A 25,499-nucleotide genomic window follows, 5' to 3' on the forward strand; every position below is an offset into this window, starting at 1 on the left:
CTGACTACTCCCTCACTCATTATCAAACAATTTTACTGTATATTTTTTGAGAAATTAAGCATCAAAGTTGTCTTTTTTTTTACTCAGAAAAAGGCAGAACACTCCATTTTTACTGTACAATGTGACCGCAGTACACACTCAGTCTTGTCCAGAATTTATGGATTTATTAAAAAGTGCGAATATGGGAATTTTAACATGAAATTTCTGAAAAACTGTGCAGTAAAAATGTCCAATTTACAGTATGCTAGTAGTAATAGATGTCCTGAACATAACCTACATCGTTACAAAGATATCTTTTTTGATTAAAAAGTGTGAATATGGGACTTTTAATCAGAACAACACACAAGTTGATATCAATGTGTTGAGCACACCTTTTTCATTCTTATTCAGATCTTTTTTTTTTTAGATAATTGTCTTTATACAGTTGCTCAAAGTCCAGTTATTAGGTCTCTGAAACACAGATTTTCATTATTTTTCCCATTCAAAAACTTGCTTTCATACCGGCATGGACTAACTTGATGCAATGATCGCAGGATTTTTACCGTAAAAACCTTTGTAAGGAGGGCATTCAAATTCATCGTCAGATGGCTTGACCGCAGGTGGCCATAGGGGGCGGTAAATCACAAATTAATCGTAGCGACAGGATCAACGAAGAAAGCATGATGACGTTACATGGCTCAACTACCGGCGCGCGGCGCGGAAGAAGCGATGCGTGTGTGAGTTCGTTGTCGTTTCACTTGAAAATACACTCTGTGGTAAGTTGTCAGAATTAGAAACAGTCCATTTTCTCTCTGTGGGAGCTTTATGAACAAACATACAGAAAAGAAGTATATGAAGTCATGATATACAGTAATTTCAGACTTAGCGACAGCGTTGCGCACTACTAATTAACACTAGCTAGCCACGGTTATTGTTCGCAAAGCTAATCGTGCGTCGCTGTTCGCTCATGTAAATTATCTCATTTGTCAGTGAACAGTTATTTTATTTATTTTACGTATACGCCATTCAAATTTGACCATTATTTTAACTAAACAATCTACAACTTAAAAGCGTACCAACACTTTTTACCCATTCATTGTTATGGATATGTTTATTGACGATGCTTTTTGATATTGTTTCCCCTTTACTCTGTGTGGCAGTGCTCTATGTCTATATATTTTATATATTCTTATATTTCAGTCCTAATCCCTGAATACATGTGGACTCTGTACTTATTAGGAACATTTCTCAGTTATTAACCTGCATGAAAACCTTCCTCTGGGTCCAACCTTCTCCATCTTTTGAAGCATTCAACAAATGTGCTCATGACTGTACATTAATGAGGCTGAATCCATGTAACATCAGTGAAGGCTGTGTCATGTTTAATTCAGCAAAACCTAAATGGGTTTTTCATGCATGTGTCTTCCAGAGTCATTATGGCTTCCGATGACATCGCACAACTGGCTGACGCTCTCTCCAAGACTCATGTCGGTGATGGAGAGTTGAGCTATAAAGGCCTGGGACTGAAGCTGGATGATGCAGATTCAGGTGAGGTGCTGAACTGGGCAGCAGCGAGTGTGTTGGTCTGTTTTATTGTGGTGTCCACAGTGCACTGAAGGCATCACAGGGATGTTTTACCCTGCAGACCTGATAAATGATTCTCTGTGTTTTCAGTGGAGGAGCTGGTCCGTGAGATAGAGCAGTACCAGGGACTGAGGGCTCTGCGTCTGGAGGGGAACACTGTCGGTGTGGAGGCAACACAGGCCATCGCCAAGGCTCTGGAGACCAAAGACCTGCTCCAGGTTTCCCCCAGTTCATGCTTTCCATTCCTAGTTAACTGTTTTTCAGTCATCCAGTCTTACACATTTTTATTGCAATAAAACAATGAACACAATACTATTTTCTTTATTTGACTCACTCAGAGATGTTATTGGAGCGACATGTTCACAGGAAGACTCCGCTCTGAAATACCAACAGCTCTGGTGAGAATCCCAAATTTAGTTTTTTTTTTCATCACGTTTTTGGGATTTATTTGTTAATAAAGTCATGAAGTATTTTTATTTCCCCCTCAGAACATGATTACATGATTGTGTTTTTCTTCAGAGGTCATTGGGCAGTTCAGTAATGATTGCAGGAGCCAGGCTGACTGAGTTGGACCTGAGTGATAATGCTTTTGGGCCGGACGGTGTGAAGGGAATCGAGCAGTTGTTGAAAAGCCCGTCCTGCCACAGCTTGAGGGAGCTGAGACTCAACAACTGTGGTATGGGGGTAGGAGGAGGAAAAGTGAGTCCACAGACTGCATGTCATTGCCACTTTGGAATAGTGAGCCTTAAGTCATGGTTTTCTAACCGAGGCGACTGGTCTGTGTCTAGATCTTGGCCGAAGCTCTGGTCCAGTGCTACAGACAGTCATCATCCCACGGAGCTCCACTTAAACTCAGAGTCTTCATCGCAGGGAGGAACCGTCTGGAAAATGAAGGAGCCAGTGCTCTGGCCAAGGCCTTTCAGGTAGAGACACATTTTCCTAAAGTGATTTTGGATGTCTGCTACTAGTCAGTATAAATCCTGACATTTTCAGAAAATGATACATAAACTTCGACTATTGCCTGATTTTTTTCGACAGACAGAATATTTGAGTACACGTATAAAGATCAATTTAGCCGTGTATGTCTGACTCCTCCTCTGTAGGTTGCGCTGTATCTCTCTATACACTAGTGTATTAAATTAAGTTTTTCTTTTTTATGTCATAAGATGATAGGCAGTCTGGAAGAAGTCCACATGCCCCAGAATGGTATCAACCACAAGGGCGTGGCGGCGTTGGCTTCAGCCATGCAACACAACCCAGAGCTCCGTGTCCTCAACTTCAACGACAACACCTTCACCAAGAAGGGAACAGTGGCCATGGCACAGGTGAGGCCTGTTTATTTTCAAACCTTTCTCCATTAAGACAAACACAGTATGTATGTACTGTTTGTGTGTTTTGATGTCTTGCAGGCTCTGCGGTGTCTGAGGAATGTCCAGGTGATCAACTTTGGTGACTGCCTGGTTCGCTCTGAAGGAGCCATCGCCCTTGCTGCAGTTTTAAGAGAAGGACTGCCAGTCCTCAAGGTGAGTTCAGTGTCAAAGTTCAGCATTTTGTGTCTCTAAATGTCTTCTCTGTTGCCACACACTCACATATGTCTCGTTTTCAGGCGCTGAATTTGTCGTTTGGTGAGATCACTGAGGCGGCAGCGCTGGTCGTGGCTCAGGCTGTCATGGACAAACCTTACATGGAGAAGGTGGATCTGAATGGTATGTTCACGGAGTAGAAGTAGAAGCAGCAGCTGCGTTCTTAGTGTCATGGAACTCCTGAACACTTTAATTTTGTAATTCCAAAGATTAAACCTAATCTGTTTGTGATTTATACAGGAAACTGTCTAGGAGAAGAAGGCTGTGAGGCTTTGAGAGAGGTGATGGAGAGCATGGATAAAGGAGACATTCTGGCATCACTCAGGTAAGACTGTGTGTTGTGTGAAATTCAAGCCTTAAAACCTAAGAATTGAGCAACACTTCCACACCCATGTTTGTACTAAAGTAAGAATGTTTCATAACATTGATGTAAATGGATAGATTGAAATTAAATTATTGGGTTCCTACTACCACTAAAGTCTTTGATCTATATAATCGTCATCACTGCTTTGACCATAAATGAAAATCACATTGTTAATTACATATAGGGGATCATTAAATATTTAAATGTTTCAAATAATGAAAATGAAAGTATTCCTGACTGAGGCCCACATGTAATACTTCCAACACTCACTAGGGGGCCCGAGCACACACACTTTTGGAAGCGGTATTCTTGTAGTTTACCTGCAAATTAACAGGTTAACTTCATATTTTCAGCAAATTAAGCAATTGATCTCCTTAAAATTCACTACAGTGATGATGAGGGTGAACCTGATGACGAGGAAGAGGAGGAGGAGGAGGAGGAGGAGGATGATGATGTGATTGATGACTCTAATGAAGACGATGAGGATGATGAAGACATTAAGGAAAATGGTGTCACGAGAAAAGACGACAGACCTGCTAAACATCATCACCCAGTAAGCTGACTCTAAATTTGTTTATTTGCTTATTTATTTGATCTTAGACATCTTTTGTCCAACTGATGTTCATTTGTGGAACTTATTTAAAGGACAGGCAAAAACTAACTTGAAGTCTTGTAAACCTGTTGATGCGGCATTGTGACTCTCCACCACAATCACCCTCTTCTTTTTTTTTAATTAAACAATTTAACAGAAGATCTACCTGCATTTCACACTAGGCAGATGTTAAGTGTCCTTTTTCTATAACTAGGGTTCAAAATGGAACTCTTGTGTGTCATTTTAACATAATTAAGTACATTTTATTCAATAAAAGTATATTAAATAGCCTCACTGTGAGGTCTTTCTTTTCAGCAACAAATGACTGAATATATCTCTAACTACTTATGTTCATTATATTGCACTTACTGGAGTGCAACTAAATGTCCTGTTGCCTCTGATTATGTTACAGGCCGAGATCATGTCCTTTCTCAGCAGCCCCTCAGTTGAGAAACTTCTTCAGCTTGGAGACATGAGGACAGACCTGCTGCACCAGGTGGGAATTAAAGATGACATTAAAAACAGTGGGTGTTAACTGTCTCAGCAGGATGTTGAGAGAAAACCACTGAGACTCTTGTCTTTTCTCTTTTCCAGGTTGACGTGTCTGATCCCCACAAATCAGCCGACGTCCTTCTGAAAGTTGCTTCTTTGTATGGCGAGGAACCGGAGACGAAGACAGCTGTTCTAGAAACTATTGGTGAATAAAATATCACTGTCTCACGTTCACAATTTAATTTTATCTATGTGATAAAAATGGGAAGGCAGCTGCAGACCGTCTGTGAATAGTGTAGGGTAAGATCTTGTATTGATGGGAGAGACGGGCCACTGAGCAAAGCCTTCTCCAGCACATCCCAAAGATTCTCAGTGGGGTTAAGTTCTGGACTCTGTGGTGGCCAATCCATGTGTGAAAATGATGTCTCATGCTCCCTGAACCACTCTTTCTTGTCATCTTGGAATATGCCCATGTCATCAGGGAAGAAAAAAATGCCTTGATGGAATAATCTGATCATTCATTAGATTCAGGTAGTCAGCTGACCTCATTCTTTGGGCACATAATGTTGCTGAACCTAGACCTGACCAACTGCAGAAACCCCTTACCTATTTGCTTAGTTAAATCCAGGTGGTGACCTTTTTGACCAGGCAGTGTATTTTAGCAGTGATCTGAATTCCTGTGACACAGGAAAGTGTATTCACACTGAAACTGAGCAGCCTCAGAGGACATTTGTGTTCTCACATGCTTCCTCTAGGTGGTTCATAAAGCTGTTTTGGCTAATGGATGCATTTAAAATAGATTTAATTGGTTGTTGTTTGTTCAAATACCTGACCTTCATCCCTTTGTCCCATAGATGATGTACTGAAAAAGCTCCTCTCTGGTTCGACCCTCCAGTCTCACTGCTTCCTCACCTCACTGCTGCTCATGATGGGACTACTGAAGGTACAGTGCTTTTACGGTTCCCCTCCTCCTCCGGGAGTCTGACCAAGAGTCAGTGAAACGAAGACTAAAGCAAGGACAGACTTTTTCTGAGTCGAGAAACATTTAATTATGTTAATGCACTGTATGGATCTGGAAAAAGAAATTTTCCATGGCCAACTTATTACTGAGAATTTCACCTGCAGCAACGGATGTGTTGTGCTTAAGAGTGTGGGAAACACTGTATTTCACTCCTTTCATCACTGTTTTACACTATCATCTGTCGTATATCCGTCAAATATTGTTTTGGTCTGTTTTAGGGTGAAGGAAAGATGAAAAAGGTGTCACTAGTCCCTGGACATCTGCTGTGTTTGGAACATGCCATCCAGCAGGAATATTTCCCCCGACATTATGCCTCACTGCTTCACAACTTCATGTCCAAGTAAGACGATATTATATTGTTTGTGGCTCTTTCACTTTTTAGGATGTGGTTTAAAATCAAACTTCAAAGTAGACAAAGTGAGTTCACATGACGTTCTCTGCGGTTGTTAGTAGTATGTGGTTTTGTTTTTGTGTGATGTGAGTGATGTGTTTTACATCACCACTGATGGAAGGAAGCATGGAAGCAGCCGTCAGCCGTGAAGTGAGATGGTAGCAAACCTTAAGTTAAGGAGTCAACCCCTGTTCTCTGAAATATGAGTGAGTTAGTGACATACAGAAGCATCACATTTTGAAGGTGAACTTTGGGTAAGGGAATGTATTGGTGGTTTCACCCATTTTTTCCCACTATAATGCTGCTGTGTTTTTTTTTAATTCACATTCCATTACAGATTTTTAATTGATTTCTTTCTGATCTTTTAAACTTATTACACACTGGAGTTTTACTTTTTATTGACACTTGCTTTTAATCTAATGTACCTGATTTTATATAAAGATTAAATTTAATTTATGTAGTACAAATATTCTTTACTTAAGTTCACAATTTTGGAATTATGGAATAGTGAGTGGCAGCTTTTTCTGTGTGAATCTGCAGGAACGGTGATGCTCTCCATTCCTGTGGCGCTGCCAGAGAGAAGCTGAGCTCTGCTCTGGAGAAGAGGTGCGATGAAAAACACTGATCTACAACCACCAGCACTGGAACACACACACACACTCTCTACTGACATTCATTTTGACATCTTTAAAACCGAACAGGAATGCTTTACTGTTGAAAAAGGGACCGCTGAAAACCACTGCTCTCCTCTCTTATGATTGTTGTATATTTTATGAAGGCCTTTCCAAAAACCTTCCAGAATGTCTTAGTTTGTATTTTTCTACTAATAATTTGGGTTTTTATTTTTCTAGAAAATGTAGATGAAAGTAATTTAAAAAAAAACTTCACATGAAATAACTTGTGGGACTAATGTGGAAAAAAAACACCCACATTTGAACCACAACAGTGCATCGTATAGTATGTCAACGATGCAATACTATAATAATAGATTTAAGGTTTCCACTTAAATAAGAATATATATTTTTTAACTGCAGCTACAGTGTGTTATTGAAAATAAATGAGAATTTTGAATAAAAGAGCAGCTTTTATTGTTCTGCTGTAGTGATAGACTGCTGAACACGATGTTTTGTTTGTTACATTAATATTTTTAAAATTGCATATTGGGGAAAATATTGTAGAACATTCTGGGCCAACTTTCCAGTTACAATCACCACTCTGCTGCTAATAAGGTCCGAGTACTGCGTGTATCAGACTGCACCACATAACTAAAGATGGACATGAGGGTTAGATTATTTGCTAGATTATCAAAAGTTGATCAGTTAATGTGATTATTAGAAATAGCACAGAAAGATAAAATATTCTCTCAATGATTGTAAAAACAGACATTTTTACTCCAGTGATGTCCTAATTTGTGGCGCATCTGTTACCACAAGGTGGCAGCAGCAGCGAGCATTTAGTGAGTTAATGTGTGTTTGCAGAGAGATTTAGCTCAACACAGCTGTGAACCCTGCATTACTTTCACTACCTCTCATGGGCTTTAGAATATTCAAATAATATAATACACCATTATATATTCAAATAGCATTTTTGTTATTAATGCCCATCCCTGTTCATAAAACTGTCCACCTTACGCGGGACCAAAATCACTTCTCATTAATTTTCCTTTAATTGTTTTTTGATACATAATACTGCTCTTAAATGACTGTTTCAGTGTGTTACCTTATGTCGCATGTCGATGACGAGATTGGAACATTTAAGGGAAGTGGCCGAGAAAGGGATTAGGGCTGGCTGCAGGAATTAATCATCTATTTTGATAATCGATTAATCTGTTTGAGTGTTTTTTATAAAGCTCTCTGCTTTTTCGGCATCATAAATGTGAACATTTTCTGGTTTGTTTGCTCCATATAACAAGGAAATTATTTCAACTGAATAATTTTTAATTTGTGGATTAGAGAAGACATTTGATAACATGGTTTTTTTTGGACAAAACAAATCGGCCAAGAAAATAGTTGATAATTGCAAGGCTAAATGGGATGCACTTTAATGGCATTTTCTGCATAATATTTCTGTTTAGGTTACCTCATAAGTTGTTCATTTGATTGCTATGTCTTGAAATATAACACATTTAACAAGCCTCACTCCTTGTCTCTGTGTCTGTATGTAATGTTTTTGTCTGCTCAGTAATTCCTGGGACCCCTATTATTTGTCTTTATTCGGAAGAATTATCAGAGAAACTATAATCCAATTTGACTTTTTGTCACCAAGTGTAATAATTATTTATATGTGATATTGTTTGTTGCGCACAAATTTGCTCTTGACAGTAAGTGGGGTTTTGTGAGGACATTTTGGCTTCCTCGCAACTTAAAATAACTTTTTCTTTAAGGGTTAGGGCTAGAGTTGGGTTTAGGTTAAGACATTTAGTTGCGATAGTTATGGTCAGGGTAAAGGTGAAAGGAATGCATTATGTCTATGAGTGTCCTCACTAAGAACGCTGTGTAAGAATGTGCCAGTGTGCAGTGGGTGGGTGTGCGTGGGTTTGTCAGTGAATGTAGGGATAAACAGAGTTTGTTTTGGATGGAGGGACAGAGCGGGGAACGCCGAGAGTGAGCGGACATGGTGAGAGCTTCAATGGCCAGTAAAGGACCTGCAGCCGGACTGAAACTCAGCAAAACTATGGTGAGTCCCTCCTTAAAATACTCTTGTGTTTAAATGTATTTGAAGTTTTATCATCTCTCTCACTGTCAATAAGTACCTACTTTGAAAGAGTAAGATCTTGGGTTTGTTAATAATAACCAAATATCAATAATATTTTGAAACTGTGCAACTATGTTTGTGCATAACATTTGCCCTCAAGTGAGGCCACTTGCATATACACAGGTGCACCCACAACGACGGACAATAGGCAAACAAAACGACTGAAAACAAAAGTTCCAGGTTGAACAATGGACAGTTATACATACTAACACATATTACAAGGTAATAACCAGCATGTTATGTAATGATTTGTACATGCAAGGACTATAAAAGGTATGGTGTGCTGTTGTAAGTAATTGTATCCTTAGATTTAAGGTGGAACATAAAATAAAAATGATTTTATACATTTTCATATATTTTAAATCTAATGGCAAAATCGGCATTTATTATTACATAACCTAACATCACAGGTCTATATATCCTCAGGTACTGTATTGCTTATTAAAACATGTGAATAGAGTATGAATGGTCAAAATGACTAAAATGAATTCTGGCAATGTGAGGGTAAAATGAGTGTTTACACATAGGACAATATTGCCTTAAAGGCAGTGACATTTCTACATTCCAAGATGATTGAGAACAGTCTTCGCATCGTCCCTGGTCAGAGGAGAAACATGTTTTTTTTTCTTTTCCCTGGCACAGCATCGGTGGAGAAAGACACTGTGCGTCTTTGTGCGCGGCTTCTCTGCGGTCTGGAGTGTTGATTCCCCGGGGGTGATACGGACAAATAGTCCGGCAGGAGGAAATTCCTCCGTCTCTAGTTTCTTGGCCTCTTTCTGCACAGGGGGTCAAATATAAACAGAAAAATAATCTTTGCTGCTGCAAAAAAATATCAAGGGTATTGTGACTTTTCAGCTGCCTTCAAATAAAAAAAAAAGGTTTTGAGTGCTGGTTTATGAAGTTATTCTGTATCTCTGCTGCGGCACAGTTTAGTTTTTGCTTTGTTTACACTTTTTGAGACATTTCAGAGTGAGGCCATGAACATTTTCACGTACATTTCTGTAGATTAAGACTGTTGGTCCAACATGAGATTGTGGTTTTTAGGAACCACTTTGCAAATCTGAACTTATTTTTCATTTAGCAGAAACAAATCTAATGTACGGTAAAACATTAGATTTGTTTGATTGTATGAATTATTGTTTTTCATTAATTAGTTTGAGAATCTGACTTGAGGAACTCATAAATTCTTACTTTTGACTACAACTGGAGTGCATCAAGGCAGACATTTTGGACCACTATTTTTTTTACCATAGCCCACAATGGATAAACTCAACATCATATGAGTTTGATGCTAACTGGAGGCTAAATATGTAACACAGTAACACATGGTTCCTCCAGATTTTACTCACCATTCACAGTTGGGCAGAGTCGGCACCAGTCTGCACTAGTTGGGCACAGTCAGCATGGCTAGTTGGGCACAAAAATCTGTCAGTGTGTGAGGGGTAAAGAATAGAATCAGCAAGTGTGTGAAGGTAACAGACCTGGCCCGACCGATGTCACTGGTGTTTTTTTCCTCTCAGATGTTTCCCCATCTCTGGGCTCCACTGCTCCACCTGCTGCTCCTCTGCATCTCTGCAGCACACGCTGCTAAATGTCCACAGCAGTGTGTGTGTGACCAGATCCAGCTCACCGTCGCCTGCGTCAACAAGAACCTCACCCAAGTTCCTCCTACTCTAGATGAGGTTTTGTTTCACGCACAAACACATAACACACAGTAGTACCACTTGTCTCTTCAGCAGTAAAATGATTATCTATCAGCTTTGTAGTCAGAAAAAGTCAGGAACCCTTGCAGCCTACAGCATATGTAGTTCCCACCTTGTTCCTTTTACTATGTTTTCTTTCTTTACAGATCACAGTGAAGTTAGATCTTAGAGGAAATGACATCCAGGAACTTCCCAGTGGGGCTTTCAAACACACGCCCTACCTGACTCACCTGTCACTGCAGCGCTCCAACATCCGCAGGGTGAAGGAGGGTGCTTTTCGTGGCCTTGGTCGCTTGGTCTTCCTTAATCTGGCCAACAACAACATTGAAATCCTCTACCAGGTTCTACCTCATCCCTCACAAGAAATCTACAATAACTCCATGGCGGCATTACACCAGCTGATGTTCTCACAAAGATTATTTTTTGTGCTCTTTTCTTTTCTCCTCTCTTTATTCTTTTGTGCAAAAAGGAGTCATTTGATGGTCTGTCCTCACTGAAGCAGCTCTTGATTGACCGTAACCGTGTGGAAGAGATTCAACCTGGAGCTTTCTCTCAGCTGGGCCTCCTCAACCTGCTCTCCATTACGCACAATCAACTCGTCTACATCCCCAATATGGCCTTCCAGGTAAAAACACAACGACATGCCTGAAGTGAAGTCGTTGAACTATTGATTGAATATCTCATCTCCTCTGCTTCCAGGGTTTGCAGAACATCAAATGGCTTCGTCTCAGTCACAACTCTCTAAACTACCTGGACACGGAGGCCTTCGCTAGTCTGTTCACACTCAACCGTCTCAGTCTGGACCACAACGAGCTGCAGTTCTTCCCCACTGAGACCATGACCAGGTGGGCCACTGCGTATGCCGTGATATCTGCATAGAGAGGACCACTGCCTGGCCATAAGCAGTAAAAAACCTCTCAGTATCAAGGTCCTGCATTTGAGGTCAAATGTTTACAATATTTTAGACACTTCTCTCTTTATTTCTACCCAGACTGCAAGAGGTGACCCGTCTGGATCTGAGCTATAACCCCATGACTTACCTCGGAGAAGAAGTAGTGTCCATGGCCAAGCTCACCCACTTGTTCCTGGACCACATGTCCCTTCAGGACATGGCCAACACTGCGGTTTCCAAATCCCCCAGCCTCATCCACCTAGACATCAGCTACAACCAGCTACGTGTCATCCAGCCTTTCTCTGAAGGGTCAGCAAACCTGGCACGCCTCAACCTGGCCGGGAACCCCATCTACTGCAACTGCTATCTGCGACCACTCAGGTGGGCCACAGCAGACGATCAACAACGGGACGCTTATCCAAACTTTAACGTTTACTTTTATTACTCTGCAGGGAGTGGGCAATCCGCAGCAAGGTGAAGCTGATGGGGACGTGTGGAGGACCAGCTCATTTCTCTGGAGAAAACCTGGACACAGTCTACCCTTCACAGCTGCGCTGCCAGAGCCAGGAGGCCATGCTGAAGGCCGAGTTTGAGGAGGCATCCAGGATTACTCCACCACCCACTCAAGAGCCAGAGAACAAAATAAAGTGTCCTGCCAACTGTGTCTGCGAGGTGAGGAGCACTAAACGTGATGTGTGTAAAACATATACAATAGCAACCATCGGTTCTTAAAAAGGTTACAGGTCACCCCTGTTTTCAGGCTGAGACGCACCACTCTTCCTGTGAAAACCGTGGTCACTCAAAAGTTCCCCGGGGTTTCTCTCCCGCCACGCGTTTCCTCGACCTGCGTGGCAACCACTTCCACTACATTCCCAGCAACAGCTTCCCTGGTGTTGCCCAGGTTGTGTCTCTGCACCTGCAGCGCTGCAAGATTGTGGAGGTGGAGGACGGCGCTTTCAGTGGGATGAAGGGACTGATCTACCTGTACCTGTCAGAGAATGACCTCACTTCCCTCAGCCCTGATGCCTTTAAAGGTCTGTGTTTAAACACTATTCTGACTTTTGATGTGTGGTTGTATGAAGTACTGGCACATTGTCAGATCTACCGTCATGAAAGCAAGTAGCAAGAATCACAGTGAACCAGCTTGAGACACAGACACTCTCTCACACTGAAAATTATTTAATAATTTCTCTGAACAAACTGACATTTGCACCCTCTCACTTTCCTGCACCAAAGTCCATAGAAAAAATCAGTGATTTTAGCCCGCAGGGACACTGCTGGTTTTCTGCTGCATCCTCTGGTACATTTGTGTGACATAGGTAAATCAGGACAAAGGTTTTAAAACACCATTGTCCCAAAATAACATATATAAAGTTACTGATGGAGGCAGCAGTGGATGCACAACTCCTGTGTGCTGTGATGTAAAATCATTGATTTTCTCTATGGACTTTGGTGCAAGGAGCAAGCGGTTTACAAAGTGACTTCAAACTTCAATATCCAGTTGGAAAAAGTGCCTAATGGTGATATAAATAAGTAAACATATTTTCAAGATATTGTTAAATGCCTAAAATATGGTCTTTCGCTTCAGTGAGGGTGAGTATCTACAAAACCTGAACTGTCACTGCAACACCTACACTGACTTCCTGTTCCTGTTACCTAAACCCACAGGTCTCCCTCAGCTGACTTACCTGCATCTGGAGAAAAACCGCTTTACTATCTTCCCCAAAGGAGCCTTTAATCCGGTGCCCAGCCTGCTGGCACTTCACTTGGAGAACAACGCCATCACCAAGCTAGAAGCGGGCATCTTGATCGGAGCTGAGGGTCTCAGGTCTCTGTACCTCACTGGAAATGCCATCGGTAACATGTCGCCCAAAGCTCTGGACCAAGCCACTGACCTTGATACACTTCACCTGGGAGGAAACAAGTTGAAGGAGGTGCCCACCGAAGCACTGAGCAGGGTGGAGAACCTCAGAGACCTGAGGTTGTCTGGGAATTCCATCCGCTGGGTGGGGCCAAATGCTTTCCGACCTCTGGAGAGCTCACTGAAGGAGCTGTATCTGGATAACATGGGACTGGAGAAGGTGAGTGACTTAAATCTGGTCATTAATCTTTCTCATTGGATCCTTGTGCCTTCTTCATCAACTTTCACTCACTCCGTCTCTCCAGATGTCACAGAACTCTCTGGCAGGTCTGGGTCCAGGGTTGAGGAGTCTCTTCCTGGAGGGCAACCAGCTGGAAGAGGTGCCTGACCTCCACCCTCTCACCTCTCTGGAGGTCATCAACCTGGCTGACAATCCTATGATGTGTGACTGCCCCCTGCTGCCACTACGCTTGTAAGACAACTTCAGCACACTGACTAAAGTACACAGGGTTTTGACCGACAGGTGTTTCTAAAGCCTGGACTTTTTTTTCTTTTGGGTGTGTATTTACATATTGTTATGTGTCTATATCAATGTTTGACACTTTTATAGATAAAATATATTTCTGATCTATTTTTTGCAGTATTGATCAATAACCTTTCGCCATCATGCAAATCAAGTGGTTGGGGACAGAATAATACCTCTGAGGTTTCTGTTGGCAGCCTCATGACTAAATCTGGGAGACTTTGACCAATCAGAGGGCAGTTTAGAGAGTGCGGGTATTCCACTACACCAACTCTGCATATTATAGTCTGGTCCCTCCTTCTTCTTCAAAATAGTTGGACAATAAATGCAGTTAATGCCACACTATATACATTAGAAATGTTTAATATGCTGTACTAAAATGCACTGAAACAAACCAAATCATTATTTGATAGTAGTATTTACTTTATTTATTTTTTTGACCTTGCTCATTCTGTCTGGGTTTTGTTTAGTTTTATTTTCTCTTTCTTTCTTTATCTCTTCTCACTGTGTCGCGTTACCTGTCCAGGTCTATATTAATGTTTGCCATTTTTTATTTGTTTCCACACGCAATAATTATGGATAAAAGGTTAAAATAAATAATTAATTAAATGCAGTAAAACACCTGTCAATATCAGCCAAAAGTTAACGATTATCTATTTTTCGAGCAATCCTCCCACTTAATAATCACTCGCTACTCTAAAAAACGTTGTTACTAAAAAAGATTGTTAAATACCTAATGCATGATTCATTGGGAACAAGGATTCTTGTGACTGATAACATAATTTGTCTTTTCTTTTACATCTAGATGGATCGAAAAGGTCAACCTGAAGGTACGAGCCACCTGTGCCAATCCTCCCGAGCTGAGGGGTCGCAGGGTCAAGGACGTCCACGTCTTCAAAGCCTGCCCCGGAGGAGAGGGTCTCCCCTCCACCCCAACTGTCACCCCAAAGTCCACCATGGCACCCAAACCTAAGCTGATGCACATCAAAAAGCCCAAATCCAAATCCAGACCTCGCAAGAGTCCAAACACCAGAGCAGCAGCAGCAGCAGCCAAGAAAGCAAAGAGAAGAAGCATGGCGTGAGTCTCAGCTGGCTTCTGAGGAGATATTCTGAGGCCAGGGCTTCCAAAAACTGACCACATGTAAAGAAGTATTACACCACATCTGCCACTTTTCATAGACATTTTACAGCATTATCTTTTCTAGGAAATCTAGAATCAACCAAAGACGTTTAACTCATCAGGTTTGCTGGAAGTTTTAGTGTCTCCATGAAAGTTAACATTGACAGTAGGACTGCAACAATCAATTGATTATTAAATTCATCGTCAACTATTTTGATAATTGAATTCATCGGTTTGTGTTTGTTGTTATTTTTGTAACAATAAAACAGCTTCGTAAATGTGAATATTTCATATAATTTTAGTTTGTGGACAAAACAAGACATTGAACAGCATCAATCATCAACATTTGATCAACACTGATCAACATTTTTAGACACTTTATGGACACAGAAAACGAATTTTTAAATCGAACAATAAGCGACAAATAATCCCAGTTATTTGCAGCTCCATTGTTGCTACTTAACTGGCTTCTTGTAAGTCGTCCCTAACCACTACTTCACAACGTCAAGCCCCAGCAGAAAAACTTAAAATTAATTTTATATATATAAAGAAAAATGCATTTTTTTTTAATTTCTTACAAAATCATGAAAAGCAAAGACTTAACATCTGCATGTTGTGACAACCTGAAGGCATGAGACACAAAGTCCTTTACAACACGAGGTGAGGGTGTTGGAAAGAAAGTGAGGTAGTTTAACAATCAGACAAGTTCGTCTACACTGCTCAAAATAAATTAAGGGGAAAATGAATCAGTCGAGTTGGTGATTTCCGTTCTGTTGGTGGATGTTACGCTATTTAATTGTCAAATAATTATACAATTTATGTGATTTACCCTTAATTGTTTTCAGCAGTATACACGCACTCAAGTAAAGGATTACCTGCTGTGGTAATCAGATCAAACTTAGAACAGCTTGGCTTTATTTAGCTGTGTATTAAACACACTAATAATGGAATACATGGCAGTCATTCATCATTCTCCGTGTCAGCACTCGTATCAAAGATCATGTGGTCTCTCATCCGTGTAGTTTGACCTCACGATGACTGTTAGGTCTCGTGGTCACATGACATTAGGTCATACAGTGTGAAACATACAGACATCCTATGAGTTTAAAGTGATTCAGTGTGAACTTTGCTATATGAGCCCGTTGCACGACAGCCATTTTGAAAAGCACAGGTGTTACTGTTTACATTAATGTTGGTTCTGTTCAGATACTTGAACCAGCATTCATGCTGAAACTGAGGAAGCTAAATGGGACTCAGCCATCACAAACTTGACATAACAAAAATCTCCCCACAGTTCTATCCATCTTCTCTCTTCATTCCTCCAGAGTCAACAGCTCGGTGCTGCTCTCCAACACTTCATCTGCAACGCCGTAGTTTTCCATGTCGTCTTCGTGTTCACTCAGCTCCGTGTGGCTGTCGGCGGTGTAGCTGTCCTCCAGCGAAGTCAGCTCAGCGGGTGCTACGTTTTCCGGGCTGCTCCACTGCTGGCCTGACTTACTCGGCTCTCCTCCCTCCTCCTGTTTGACTGAAGTCAGGCAGATTTGTTTGCTGTTGCCTGGAGCATCGATGACCATCTCCACCTCCTCCACTTTGACCTGCACTGGACAGACTACAAAGACAGAGGGAAGTCAGACAAATAACCACATTTCTTTACAAAACAGCACGTTTATATAAACATACACTCCTGCTCCACAAGCTCAGTCTTCGTTTGGATGCAAGGCATTTTCGAAGGAAGACTGAGGTCATCGGCCTCTGATGGACTCCAGTGAGTGACACCAGTGACACCAGTGACACCAGTGACCTCAGCCTCTTGTCCAGCATCGTCTGTAGTCTGTTCATCAGAGAGCCTCTTCCTTGCATACTTTTTTTCTACAGAAAGTGAAGGGGGAAAAAAAGAAAAGAAAAGATGTGAACCAGTGATTTTTCATCACTTTCATGTAAAAGGAAACGCCAAACAGTATTGGACATTTCTGGAACAACACATACTCTTTCTTCCGGTATAATACTGCTTGCATTTCTTGTTCCGTACCACCTGGATTGTGTTTATATCAACTGGAAAAGCAGAATAAAAACACCTTTTACACTTAAATACTGTACAGAATTGACCAACATCTATACGACTACGTTTTCGTTTAAAAAATGCCTTCCAAAACTTATGATCTTACGTTCTGACAGACTTACATGGTTGGATTAAACCACTGTCTGCTAATTTTTCATATTCACATTTTTTTTTTACCTAGTCCAGGAGGCGGCTGAAGCGGATACCCCACCAGTTCACACCAGCCCACAGGGTAGATGTCTGGGGACTGATGGTCGACCCATTGGTCATACTCATCCTCCCAGCCGTCGTAGTGTATAAGCAGCAGGCGGCCCACGTAGCGCTTCACCGTGGCCACACACACGAGGCGTGGCTCCATCAGGTCTGCTGCCTCCAGCTTCATGTTGGAGGCAAAGCCGTGACCTGGGTAATCCTGAGCAAAGAGGCAAAGTGGCATGTTTGTATGATTTCAAAGTTGGAACTCGAGGCCTTGATCCCCTAGTATTTAGGTGTGTGATCTGTCATGCAGCACTCTAAAACAACGCCATTTTTGCAGGAAGCCACACTCTTCAAATCTATAGATGTATATACCAGGCAACAGACTCGCAGATTCTGCGATATATTACTCAATCTTTGTGTATTTCAAATGCACTTTTGATCACAAATGGACAGCTCTACATATGATTCAGTCCTGTACTTAAGGCTGCCTGCATATAATCCAGGGTCAAATGCTGTGTTGGATTTAAAATTCTTGTCTTACAGTGTTGAAGAGTCGTGCTGGTGCAGCTTTAGCGTTGGTCTCCAGTAGGTATTTTTCCCAGGTGAACATCTGATGGGCGAAACCTGACGAGAAACACAGAGGAATCTTTCATTGGCGGCATTTTTAAGGGAACACGTGGTGAGGACCAGGATTCAGTGACATCACCATACGTGTGTTTATACAGTAATTACCTTTAGGTACAGTCAGAGGGATTAAGTTCTTTTTACAGAAGTTTATAGGAAAGATGGCATGAGAAGACGCGTGGTAACAAAACTGGTCGTTGTCAGATGTGGCGCCGTCGATGCCAACCATCAGGTAACCATCTAACAGCACCTGGAGACGGAGGTGGATGGAGGCAGAGATTCAGAACAAAGGTTTGTTAACACTGAAGGCTCGCAGTGTTAACAAAGCAGCTCAGACCAAAAATGACCAAACAAATGCAGCTGTGTCACCTTCTTCACAGTGGCCACACAGATGTTTCCCAGGTTGAGCGGGTCGATGGCCTCCAGCTTCATTCCTTCTTCAAAGAATCCACCCTCCATGTAGACGACCCTTGGCTGCAGATCACACAGTGGTAAGCATCACATTGCATTGTTGTATTCGTCCATCCATCCATCTTCTACCGTTTTATCCTCCACATAAAGCCATAAAACCCCTCATCTAACTAAACGCCTGCTTGAATAAAACAGTCTTTCGCTGTTTTTTCAAGGGGAACAACTAAAAGTCTCTGACCTGAGTGATGTAAGAAGGAGCTTGTCAAAGTAAAGCTTGGTAAGGACCAAGTAAGGATTTTAAAATGAACTACCAGTGGAGTGAAGATAAAACTGGTGTGATGTGATCTCTCTTGCGTAATTTAGAGTGTCCAGTTTACCCTAATCCCCATATCGCATGTTTTTGGCATTGTTATATTCTGTTTTTGTTTTTTTTATCTTTCTTTGAGGTTTGAAGTTACCTGGCTGAATTATATTTTTAATCAATCTGAAATATCATTGATATAAAGTGTCCTGCACACTCACATCTTAGTAGAAAAATATGTTATCTGAAGTTACTATATCCAAATTAGTGACTGTTTTCTTACCTTTTTAAAGATGCGCGATGAACAGTCTGAGAAACCCTTGAACGCACCGGTGGCATTTGCTGTTAAAAAAACAAAGGGAAAACTTTTCATATTAAGAATCTTAAGATTAAGAGATTTCCTCTTCACAAAACTCAAAAGGAACAAGCTACCGATGTAACTAGCGTTAAACCAATATCTGTAATCAAGGCGGCAGCATGTGTGATCAAGCAACCACTGGACTGACTAGCAGTTTGAGTAGTTAATAGCTTTATAAGATGTGTCTTTTTTTGGCTAATAGTTTTGCTCCTCTTATATTGGGTATATTGGGTCTTTTAAAGTTAGTTGTTTTTTTTAAACATATCCACATAATACAACTGTACAACTATATGTATACACAGAGGTATTAAAGAAATACATTGTTATGTAATTAAATCACAAGTGATGAGTTATGTTCATACCAAAAGTAAGAGTAAGTGTTGTATCTACAGTTAGTTGTTGAGAATAAAGATTCTGGGACAAGGGTCGGGTAATGAGGAGAGATATTGAAACATAGGGTGTTTTTGCTGCTACTTATGAGTCAAATGAGATATGTCATAGACTTACCGTTGGGCGTCTTAATGGCGTGACCCACTTTGCTGGACCAGCCCATCGGGTGCAGGAGGGGACTTGACTCGTGGCACCATAAGGAAGACACGGTGTTCTCTGTGGCGTCGCTCTGATCTGAGAACACCAGGTGCAGACGGCCTCCGGTGTACGAGTCTATGACGGCTACACGGGTTCGGCTCATGTGTTTGGGATCCACCACCTCCATACGCATGCCTGATCTGAAAGGGCTCTTCATGGTCTCTGCCAGCTGGGAGTTGCAACAGCAGAAAAGAGATTCTGGATTAAGCATTTATTGCAAGGACTAGTGTGTAAAATTTAGGTGATACTTTTTTTTCGAAACTGAAGATAAAAATAATAAAGTAATAATAAATACAAAAACGTTTTCATTAACCCAGTATGTGCCTTTTAAATTTAGATCAAGAACCAGGGTCAGCTCAAGCTACAACTTCTCTGATTTTTCAGCTTCTCGAACGTGAATTTTTTTTTATTTGCTCCGCATAATAAAAGAAACCATCCAAACTGAATAATTAGGGTTTGTAGACAAAAAGGAGACATTCAACAGATTAATCAATAATGGAAAATAACAGTTGAAGGCTACATAGGTTCTTCTCGACACACTTGGAAGGGAAGGGTGAGGTGAGGAATATTCAGCTGCGAGATGCAACCTCACCAATAGAATTAATCAAACTTTACTCTTTGCATATCAGCAGAGAAACATCACACAGTGTCAGGCAGCTTCCAGTTTTACCTTCAAGGGGAAATCAACGGGTAGAGTGTTGGCGCCCACCAGCTTTGTCATCAGATACTCTTTCCAATCTGAAATGTTCTGCTTCACATCTACACATGATTTGTAAAAAAAAAATTAGATCATGTCCTATCAATTGAGGTTTCCAGCAGGAACACAAGGAAAAACAGATTAACCCACCCTAATGATTTGCCTCATGCAATATATGCCCTACAATATGTTCATTTAGCAGCTTTATCTTGCATTTAGACGGCTTTTTCAGAATGGAAACTGAAGTTTGTAAACCCCCCTCACTCTCCCACACCAAAGTCCATTGAGAAAATCTGCATTTTTAGCTCACAGGGGATGCAGAGGTTGTTGGTTTTCCTTCTGCCTTGTTTGGTTAGTTTGTGTGACCTGGGTAAATCCAAACACCTTAGTCATAACATAACACACTTGAACTTACTGATGGAGGCAGCTGTCGATTAACAACTACTGTTTGTGATGATGTAAAATTGCAGATTTTCCCTTTGGACTTTGGTTACTTCATCAAACTCAACATAATTCAACTGTCCTCCATGTAATGTAAGTGTTGACCGAAGCAGCTCATTCATTTCTGTAAACACAGAGTAGGTGAGTAAAGTCCTCACCTTGTGGAGGCACCAGCAGCTTGCTCGTCATGGCGCACCATCCAACCGGCTTCAGCTCTCCCGAAACGAGGCTGCACCAGAAATCATGGCTGCCGTCATGCTCAAAGCCTTCATATCTCAGCAGAGCTTTGTATCCTGGAGACAAACGTAAATATATATGTTATCATATTCATATGCATAAAAAAAAACAAAAAAACCCAGAGGAATCTATGGTTTAATGGCCTGTTGTCGTACACACCAGCAATTTGGATAACGGTAGCGATCCAGAGGACTTTACTGGGCAGGACAGCGTTGGTGTTCAGGACTTCCACCTTCATCCCAACAGTGATATCATCCCACTGGGAACAGAGCGGAGCCTGCAGATCAGAGGGACAGGTATTCATTAACATGTCTGTTTTATGCTCTTATTATACTTTTGTTCCTTTATCAGCAGTGTTTGGAATAACACTGTTCGTTTAAAAGAACGGCGTTAGGTAACAGCGTTATTTTTTCAGTAACGGGCTAATCTAACTAATTACTTTTCCCGTTGTTACAGCGCCGTTAACGTTACTGGATCCTTACAATCAATGCGTTACTATGCATTGATTGATCGTTACAATCAATGCGTTACTACGCATTGATTTAAAAAAAACACAGATTATTGAGAGTTTGATTTATTTAATTAAGAATAAGATTACAGAGATAAACACACTTCTTTGTTTAAAAGTTTACTTTTATTGTCTCAGTTTGAGAGAGTCTGATTTAATTTGCTAGAGTTAAATGCACTTTATATGGTGTAACTGTTTACTTTTCTTACAAAGATAATACTTGAAGTGCAGGATAAACATCTTGCCGTCTGTCGACGTGCAATAAATATAGAAAGTTATGTACAAACATCTGTCTGTTCTACTCATTTCAACTGACTTGTGAAAACTACACAAAAAAATCCAAATTCTTTGACATATAGCAACTTTTTTTAACAGTAACGCAAATAGTTACTTTCCCTGGTAACGAGTTACTTTTATTATAGAGTAATTCAGTTACTAACTCAGTTACTTTTTGGAACAAGTAGTGAGTAACTATAACTGATTACTTTTTTAAAGTAACGTTCCCAACACTGATTATCAGTAGTGTGGCTTTAATTATATATCAGGTGTATTGACTGTATATAGAAATGGACGTAAATGCCCATTTTCCTTATCTTTACATGAAATGTAGGTCAAATCAGAAGAACACACAAGAAGTGTAAATTTATGTTGATATATGAACATCTTGTACAGATTGTACAGTTGTACAGATACAACACGTTAACCTTCAGCCTCAGACTTTGACTAAAATTAGCAAAAAAACACTGAACATTTATCATCTGTGGATATATTAAAACAGTTTCTAGCTGCACAAGACTCACGTGTCTGAAGCAAGAAACAGATGCAGCCACAGATCCATCCTTCTCCAAGTACGGGCCCCACTCAAAACCTAAGGTTCCAGGGTGGAAAAAGAGGTACATTTCTATTGTTTAATCATTTAAGAGTGGCACAAGTGCGTGTGTGTGTGTGTGTAGTTGTTCTTCTTTAGCACATTTTCTGCATAAACAATGTCCATGTCAAATCTAGTAGTCCCAATGAAGACCAAAGTCTATATATTTTCTGAGATCCGAGAGAGACTAGTATTTGAATGGTGGTGTATGTGTGCGTATGATATCACTCACCATCTAGTCCATTTTGGATTGGAAGGGCCTTTTTTACTTTGTTGAGCACAGTAGCTTTTTTTGAGGGGGGTCTTCCCTGCAGAGAAGAGCACGAGCAAAGACAAGATAATAATAAGTTAGTGTAGCCTCACTGAAATAATTTTCTAAATTACTCATTAACTGATTCAGGAGCTTCATCTGGATGATGAAGTTTACAAAACAATCCTTCACATACGCACCCCAAAAAACAGGGGCTATATAGCTGATAGCAGACAAATGTATCCTTCACTATGAAAGGTAGCTTTTAAGTGTATACTCACCTTCAGACGTGCCAGTACGGAGGACTTCTTGGAGTTTGACGAGTAGGAGCGTGAGCAGGACACACTGCAGAAGCGCTTTGTCCTCGAAAAGAAGGTCTTTAAGGTGCCGCTGGTGCCACACATTTCACACACCACTGTAAAAGTTGCAAAAATCAGCTTGTAAATGCTTGACTTAATTAGAAAATACTTATAGCATACACAGATTTATATGCATGGACAAACCATCGCTCCCATTTGACTCACATGATTTACATGTTATGCTTTTAAAAGGAAGGAAAAGGAGAATTGGTAAAAAAAAAAAAAAAGTCACCTGGCTTATCGTCACGTTTCTTTTGTCCCGGCTTTAACGCTCCTCTTGTAGGATCTTTGTCACCTCCTCCATCCACATGAATGGGTGCCAGTCCATTGATTTCAGCCTGTAAAGGAGGTAAAACATCACACATGTAGAGCAGAAAAAAATCCTTGCCAGTGAGTGTTTGCTGATCCATATTAACAGCTACTCACACTAATGTCATCATTTGGCTCAGTTGAAATGCTCCGCCGTTGGATGGAAGGCAGGCATTTTTTACATCCGACTCCACTGCAGGAAGAACAGGATGGACGAAGGAACACTGTAGGAACCGCTCCGGGCCTCAGCTTTAGAGGCAAAGTGTGCTCAAAGTACTCCTTGCCAAAATGCTCACTGCAGAGGTGAGAGTAGGGCGTGGCCTTCCAATTTGGACGGGTGCGTTGGATCTGCTTCTCCCACTTGCGAAACTCCTCAGGGTCCTTGGGGAATTTGAACATTGTCGCACCATTGTCTACAGTCTTGCCACAGCCGTACGACACACAGTGGTAGGGCATCCTGTCCTCAATGGAAGTCTACCAGTGAAATCAGTGAGACCAAAGCAGGTTTGTTCACTGGACTTTTAGTCGTTGTTGAGGAGGCTCTGCAGAGGAAAATGTATTACTTCTACAGCTGTTTTTGGCTGCATTTGCCTGTGAGCAGCATAACTCAAAAACTGAAGGATGGATATGGGTAAACATTTGTGCTGATGTAGATTATGGCTCAAGGACAGAATGTCTAGAGTTTGGTAGTAGTTCAAATATGTAACTGTATTCAGGATTGATTTTAATCCATTGACCTTAACCTCGTAAGATAGTTGTGTATTGACTCTGAGGGAAATTTCACACTTGGGGCGAGACAGTAACTGTAAATATTGGTGACGAATTAACTTGAACCAATTGGTTACAAAGCTTAACATTTAATTTTGTCAACATCAGCCTCTAAACACTGACTTGCACACCGACTCATCACTAACTATGTCAATAAAACGTTAATTTCTAATCGAGACAAACTTTTACAAACAAAAACTAAATCAAAATAATCGATAAATATGTGGACAGAGAATGGAAACAGGCCTAAATGTATCTTATATATTGAAAATGGAACAATGTATGTTAATCCTTCTTTTAAAGTCACTTTTGGTGTAAACAAGTGAGTTAAAACAAACCCAAGTGTGACTAGTTCGAGTTGATACTGTACATGCAAGCTAATTGCTGCTAACCTTGCAAACACATTTATCTACATACAAAGCCGCAATGTGATTGTTATTACTTTAAATGTTCACTTACAAGACGCGGTAATGTGAAGACACTCGTTTAGGTGTGCGGAGTTTAGCTTTCAAGCTGTCTGGATGCAAAGTGTTCGAGCTGAACCTTCGTGGCGCTCCAAAACACTGACGAGGATGTCGCTTACGTTTGACGTCGTCAAAACTGGAGACTAGGAATCACGGGAAATTGGGTTTTAGGAGGATTGGAGGGAAAGCTAGGCTGGTCACAAATACAGGTATGGGCGTGTTAAGTTGTTGATATTTGATATTTGATGAAATGTATATTTAGAACTAGTTAATGTAGTTGTTAAATAATAAACACAATCCTACATTCTGGCTACACTTTTGTACTTATTGCTAAAATTGTACCATATCCTAGGCTGATCATTTCCGACAGTAGCAATAAAAACACTCTTGAATTTGTATCCATATCACCACTAAAATGTATTAATTTTTTATTTGGGCCATAACCTACATTTACAGAATTTTACATCTTTTTACCTCGAAATTTCTCTAAAAATGTTCAGTAAAAATGTCTGAATTCATAGTCATGGATGTCCTAAACACAACCTAGTGCACACAACCTCAAATTTGACAATTTATTTGTGGTGCGTATGTGGGACATTTAACTTGAAATTGCACAAAAACTGTAGAGTAAAAATGTCTGATTTGCAGTATGCTAGTTGTCTGAACACTGAACACAACCTTGTCAGTCTTGCCTAGAACATATGGGAAATCCTGTTTTTATTACAACACAAATGTGTAATTTTTCAATTCAAATGTGTGACTGTGAGATTTTTAACTTGAAATTTGTCATAAACTGTACAGAAAATTGCCTGATTTGCAGTATGCTAGTAGTCATTGGTGTCCTAAACACAACCTCGTCCGTCTTCCTACAGAACTTTTGGAAAATGTTGTTTTATTACATCTCAACGTTGAGAATTTTTACTGCTGTGTTAATATTTATTCATTATTATAATACATCATTTCCCCAATTGCACATGTGGAATAAGTCTAGTATAATTTAAATAAGAAGATTACAGCTACAGTATTGGTTTACATGGTTTTCTTTATTTGCTGAACAGTGTTCTCTTGTCTGCATCATCACTGCTGTAAAGTTTACAGCAGTGCCAGTTATCTAGCAGGGCCTTTATGAGTAACCCCTGTGATTTAGATCATGTTTTGACCTTTCATCTTCACATGATCAGGAGTTTCCCCAACTACATT

General features: G+C 40.6%; 3 protein-coding genes across 3 annotated transcripts; 2 read left to right on the forward strand and 1 right to left on the reverse strand.

Annotated features, from left to right (window-relative positions):
- Positions 1 to 680: 680 nt before the first annotated feature.
- On the forward strand, positions 681 to 8,144 carry LOC122761447 (ran GTPase-activating protein 1-like). The gene is made up of 16 exons (XM_044016678.1): positions 681 to 755; positions 1,409 to 1,527; positions 1,654 to 1,781; positions 1,902 to 1,961; positions 2,083 to 2,262; positions 2,352 to 2,486; positions 2,730 to 2,888; positions 2,973 to 3,086; positions 3,170 to 3,269; positions 3,387 to 3,471; positions 3,901 to 4,063; positions 4,515 to 4,598; positions 4,697 to 4,799; positions 5,449 to 5,537; positions 5,834 to 5,955; positions 6,547 to 8,144. Exons 2-16 carry the CDS (start codon positions 1,416 to 1,418, stop codon positions 6,629 to 6,631), a joined length of 1,719 nt encoding a protein of 572 aa, XP_043872613.1. The 5' UTR covers positions 681 to 755; positions 1,409 to 1,415; the 3' UTR covers positions 6,632 to 8,144.
- Positions 8,145 to 8,602: 458 nt separating this feature from the next.
- Positions 8,603 to 15,084, forward strand: chadlb (chondroadherin-like b). The gene is made up of 11 exons (XM_044016677.1): positions 8,603 to 8,682; positions 10,281 to 10,442; positions 10,610 to 10,804; positions 10,933 to 11,088; positions 11,163 to 11,308; positions 11,455 to 11,736; positions 11,808 to 12,027; positions 12,116 to 12,389; positions 13,024 to 13,436; positions 13,522 to 13,688; positions 14,545 to 15,084. Exons 1-11 carry the CDS (start codon positions 8,620 to 8,622, stop codon positions 14,819 to 14,821), a joined length of 2,355 nt encoding a protein of 784 aa, XP_043872612.1. The 5' UTR covers positions 8,603 to 8,619; the 3' UTR covers positions 14,822 to 15,084.
- Positions 15,085 to 15,143: 59 nt separating this feature from the next.
- Positions 15,144 to 24,416, reverse strand: l3mbtl2 (L3MBTL histone methyl-lysine binding protein 2). The gene is made up of 18 exons (XM_044016680.1): positions 24,295 to 24,416; positions 23,185 to 23,609; positions 22,991 to 23,096; positions 22,681 to 22,814; positions 22,382 to 22,457; positions 22,082 to 22,149; positions 20,933 to 21,050; positions 20,695 to 20,829; positions 20,069 to 20,157; positions 19,318 to 19,567; positions 18,736 to 18,794; positions 18,110 to 18,214; positions 17,849 to 17,990; positions 17,658 to 17,740; positions 17,096 to 17,330; positions 16,846 to 16,911; positions 16,540 to 16,728; positions 15,144 to 16,468 (listed from the first exon to the last, which is right to left on the reverse strand). Exons 2-18 carry the CDS (start codon positions 23,521 to 23,523, stop codon positions 16,173 to 16,175), a joined length of 2,490 nt encoding a protein of 829 aa, XP_043872615.1. The 5' UTR covers positions 23,524 to 23,609; positions 24,295 to 24,416; the 3' UTR covers positions 15,144 to 16,172.
- Between the last annotated feature and the right edge of the window lie 1,083 nt (positions 24,417 to 25,499).

Source organism: Solea senegalensis, unplaced genomic scaffold (assembly GCF_019176455.1).
Source record: "Solea senegalensis isolate Sse05_10M unplaced genomic scaffold, IFAPA_SoseM_1 scf7180000014711, whole genome shotgun sequence".
Classification (NCBI taxonomy): Eukaryota; Metazoa; Chordata; class Actinopteri; order Pleuronectiformes; family Soleidae; genus Solea; species Solea senegalensis.

What these genes read in the sequence shown, in the direction of transcription:
- l3mbtl2 (XM_044016680.1), bottom strand. Translation starts at nt 23,523, where the DNA reads ATGCCCTACCACTGTGTGTCGTACGGCTGTGGCAAGACTGTAGACAAT. An exon ending in AGCCAAATGATGACATTAGT is followed by an intron (nt 23,097 to 23,184) that starts GTGAGTAGCTGT and finishes CCTCCTTTACAG; the next exon opens with GCTGAAATCAATGGACTGGC. An exon ending in TGAGCTTGTGGAGCAGGAGT is followed by an intron (nt 16,469 to 16,539) that starts GTATGTTTATAT and finishes CTGTCTTTGTAG; the next exon opens with TCTGTCCAGTGCAGGTCAAA.
- chadlb (XM_044016677.1), top strand. Translation starts at nt 8,620, where the DNA reads ATGGTGAGAGCTTCAATGGCCAGTAAAGGACCTGCAGCCGGACTGAAA. An exon ending in TGAAACTCAGCAAAACTATG is followed by an intron (nt 8,683 to 10,280) that starts GTGAGTCCCTCC and finishes TTTTCCTCTCAG; the next exon opens with ATGTTTCCCCATCTCTGGGC. An exon ending in TGCTATCTGCGACCACTCAG is followed by an intron (nt 11,737 to 11,807) that starts GTGGGCCACAGC and finishes ATTACTCTGCAG; the next exon opens with GGAGTGGGCAATCCGCAGCA.
- LOC122761447 (XM_044016678.1), top strand. Translation starts at nt 1,416, where the DNA reads ATGGCTTCCGATGACATCGCACAACTGGCTGACGCTCTCTCCAAGACT. An exon ending in GCTGGATGATGCAGATTCAG is followed by an intron (nt 1,528 to 1,653) that starts GTGAGGTGCTGA and finishes CTGTGTTTTCAG; the next exon opens with TGGAGGAGCTGGTCCGTGAG. An exon ending in GACATTCTGGCATCACTCAG is followed by an intron (nt 3,472 to 3,900) that starts GTAAGACTGTGT and finishes AATTCACTACAG; the next exon opens with TGATGATGAGGGTGAACCTG.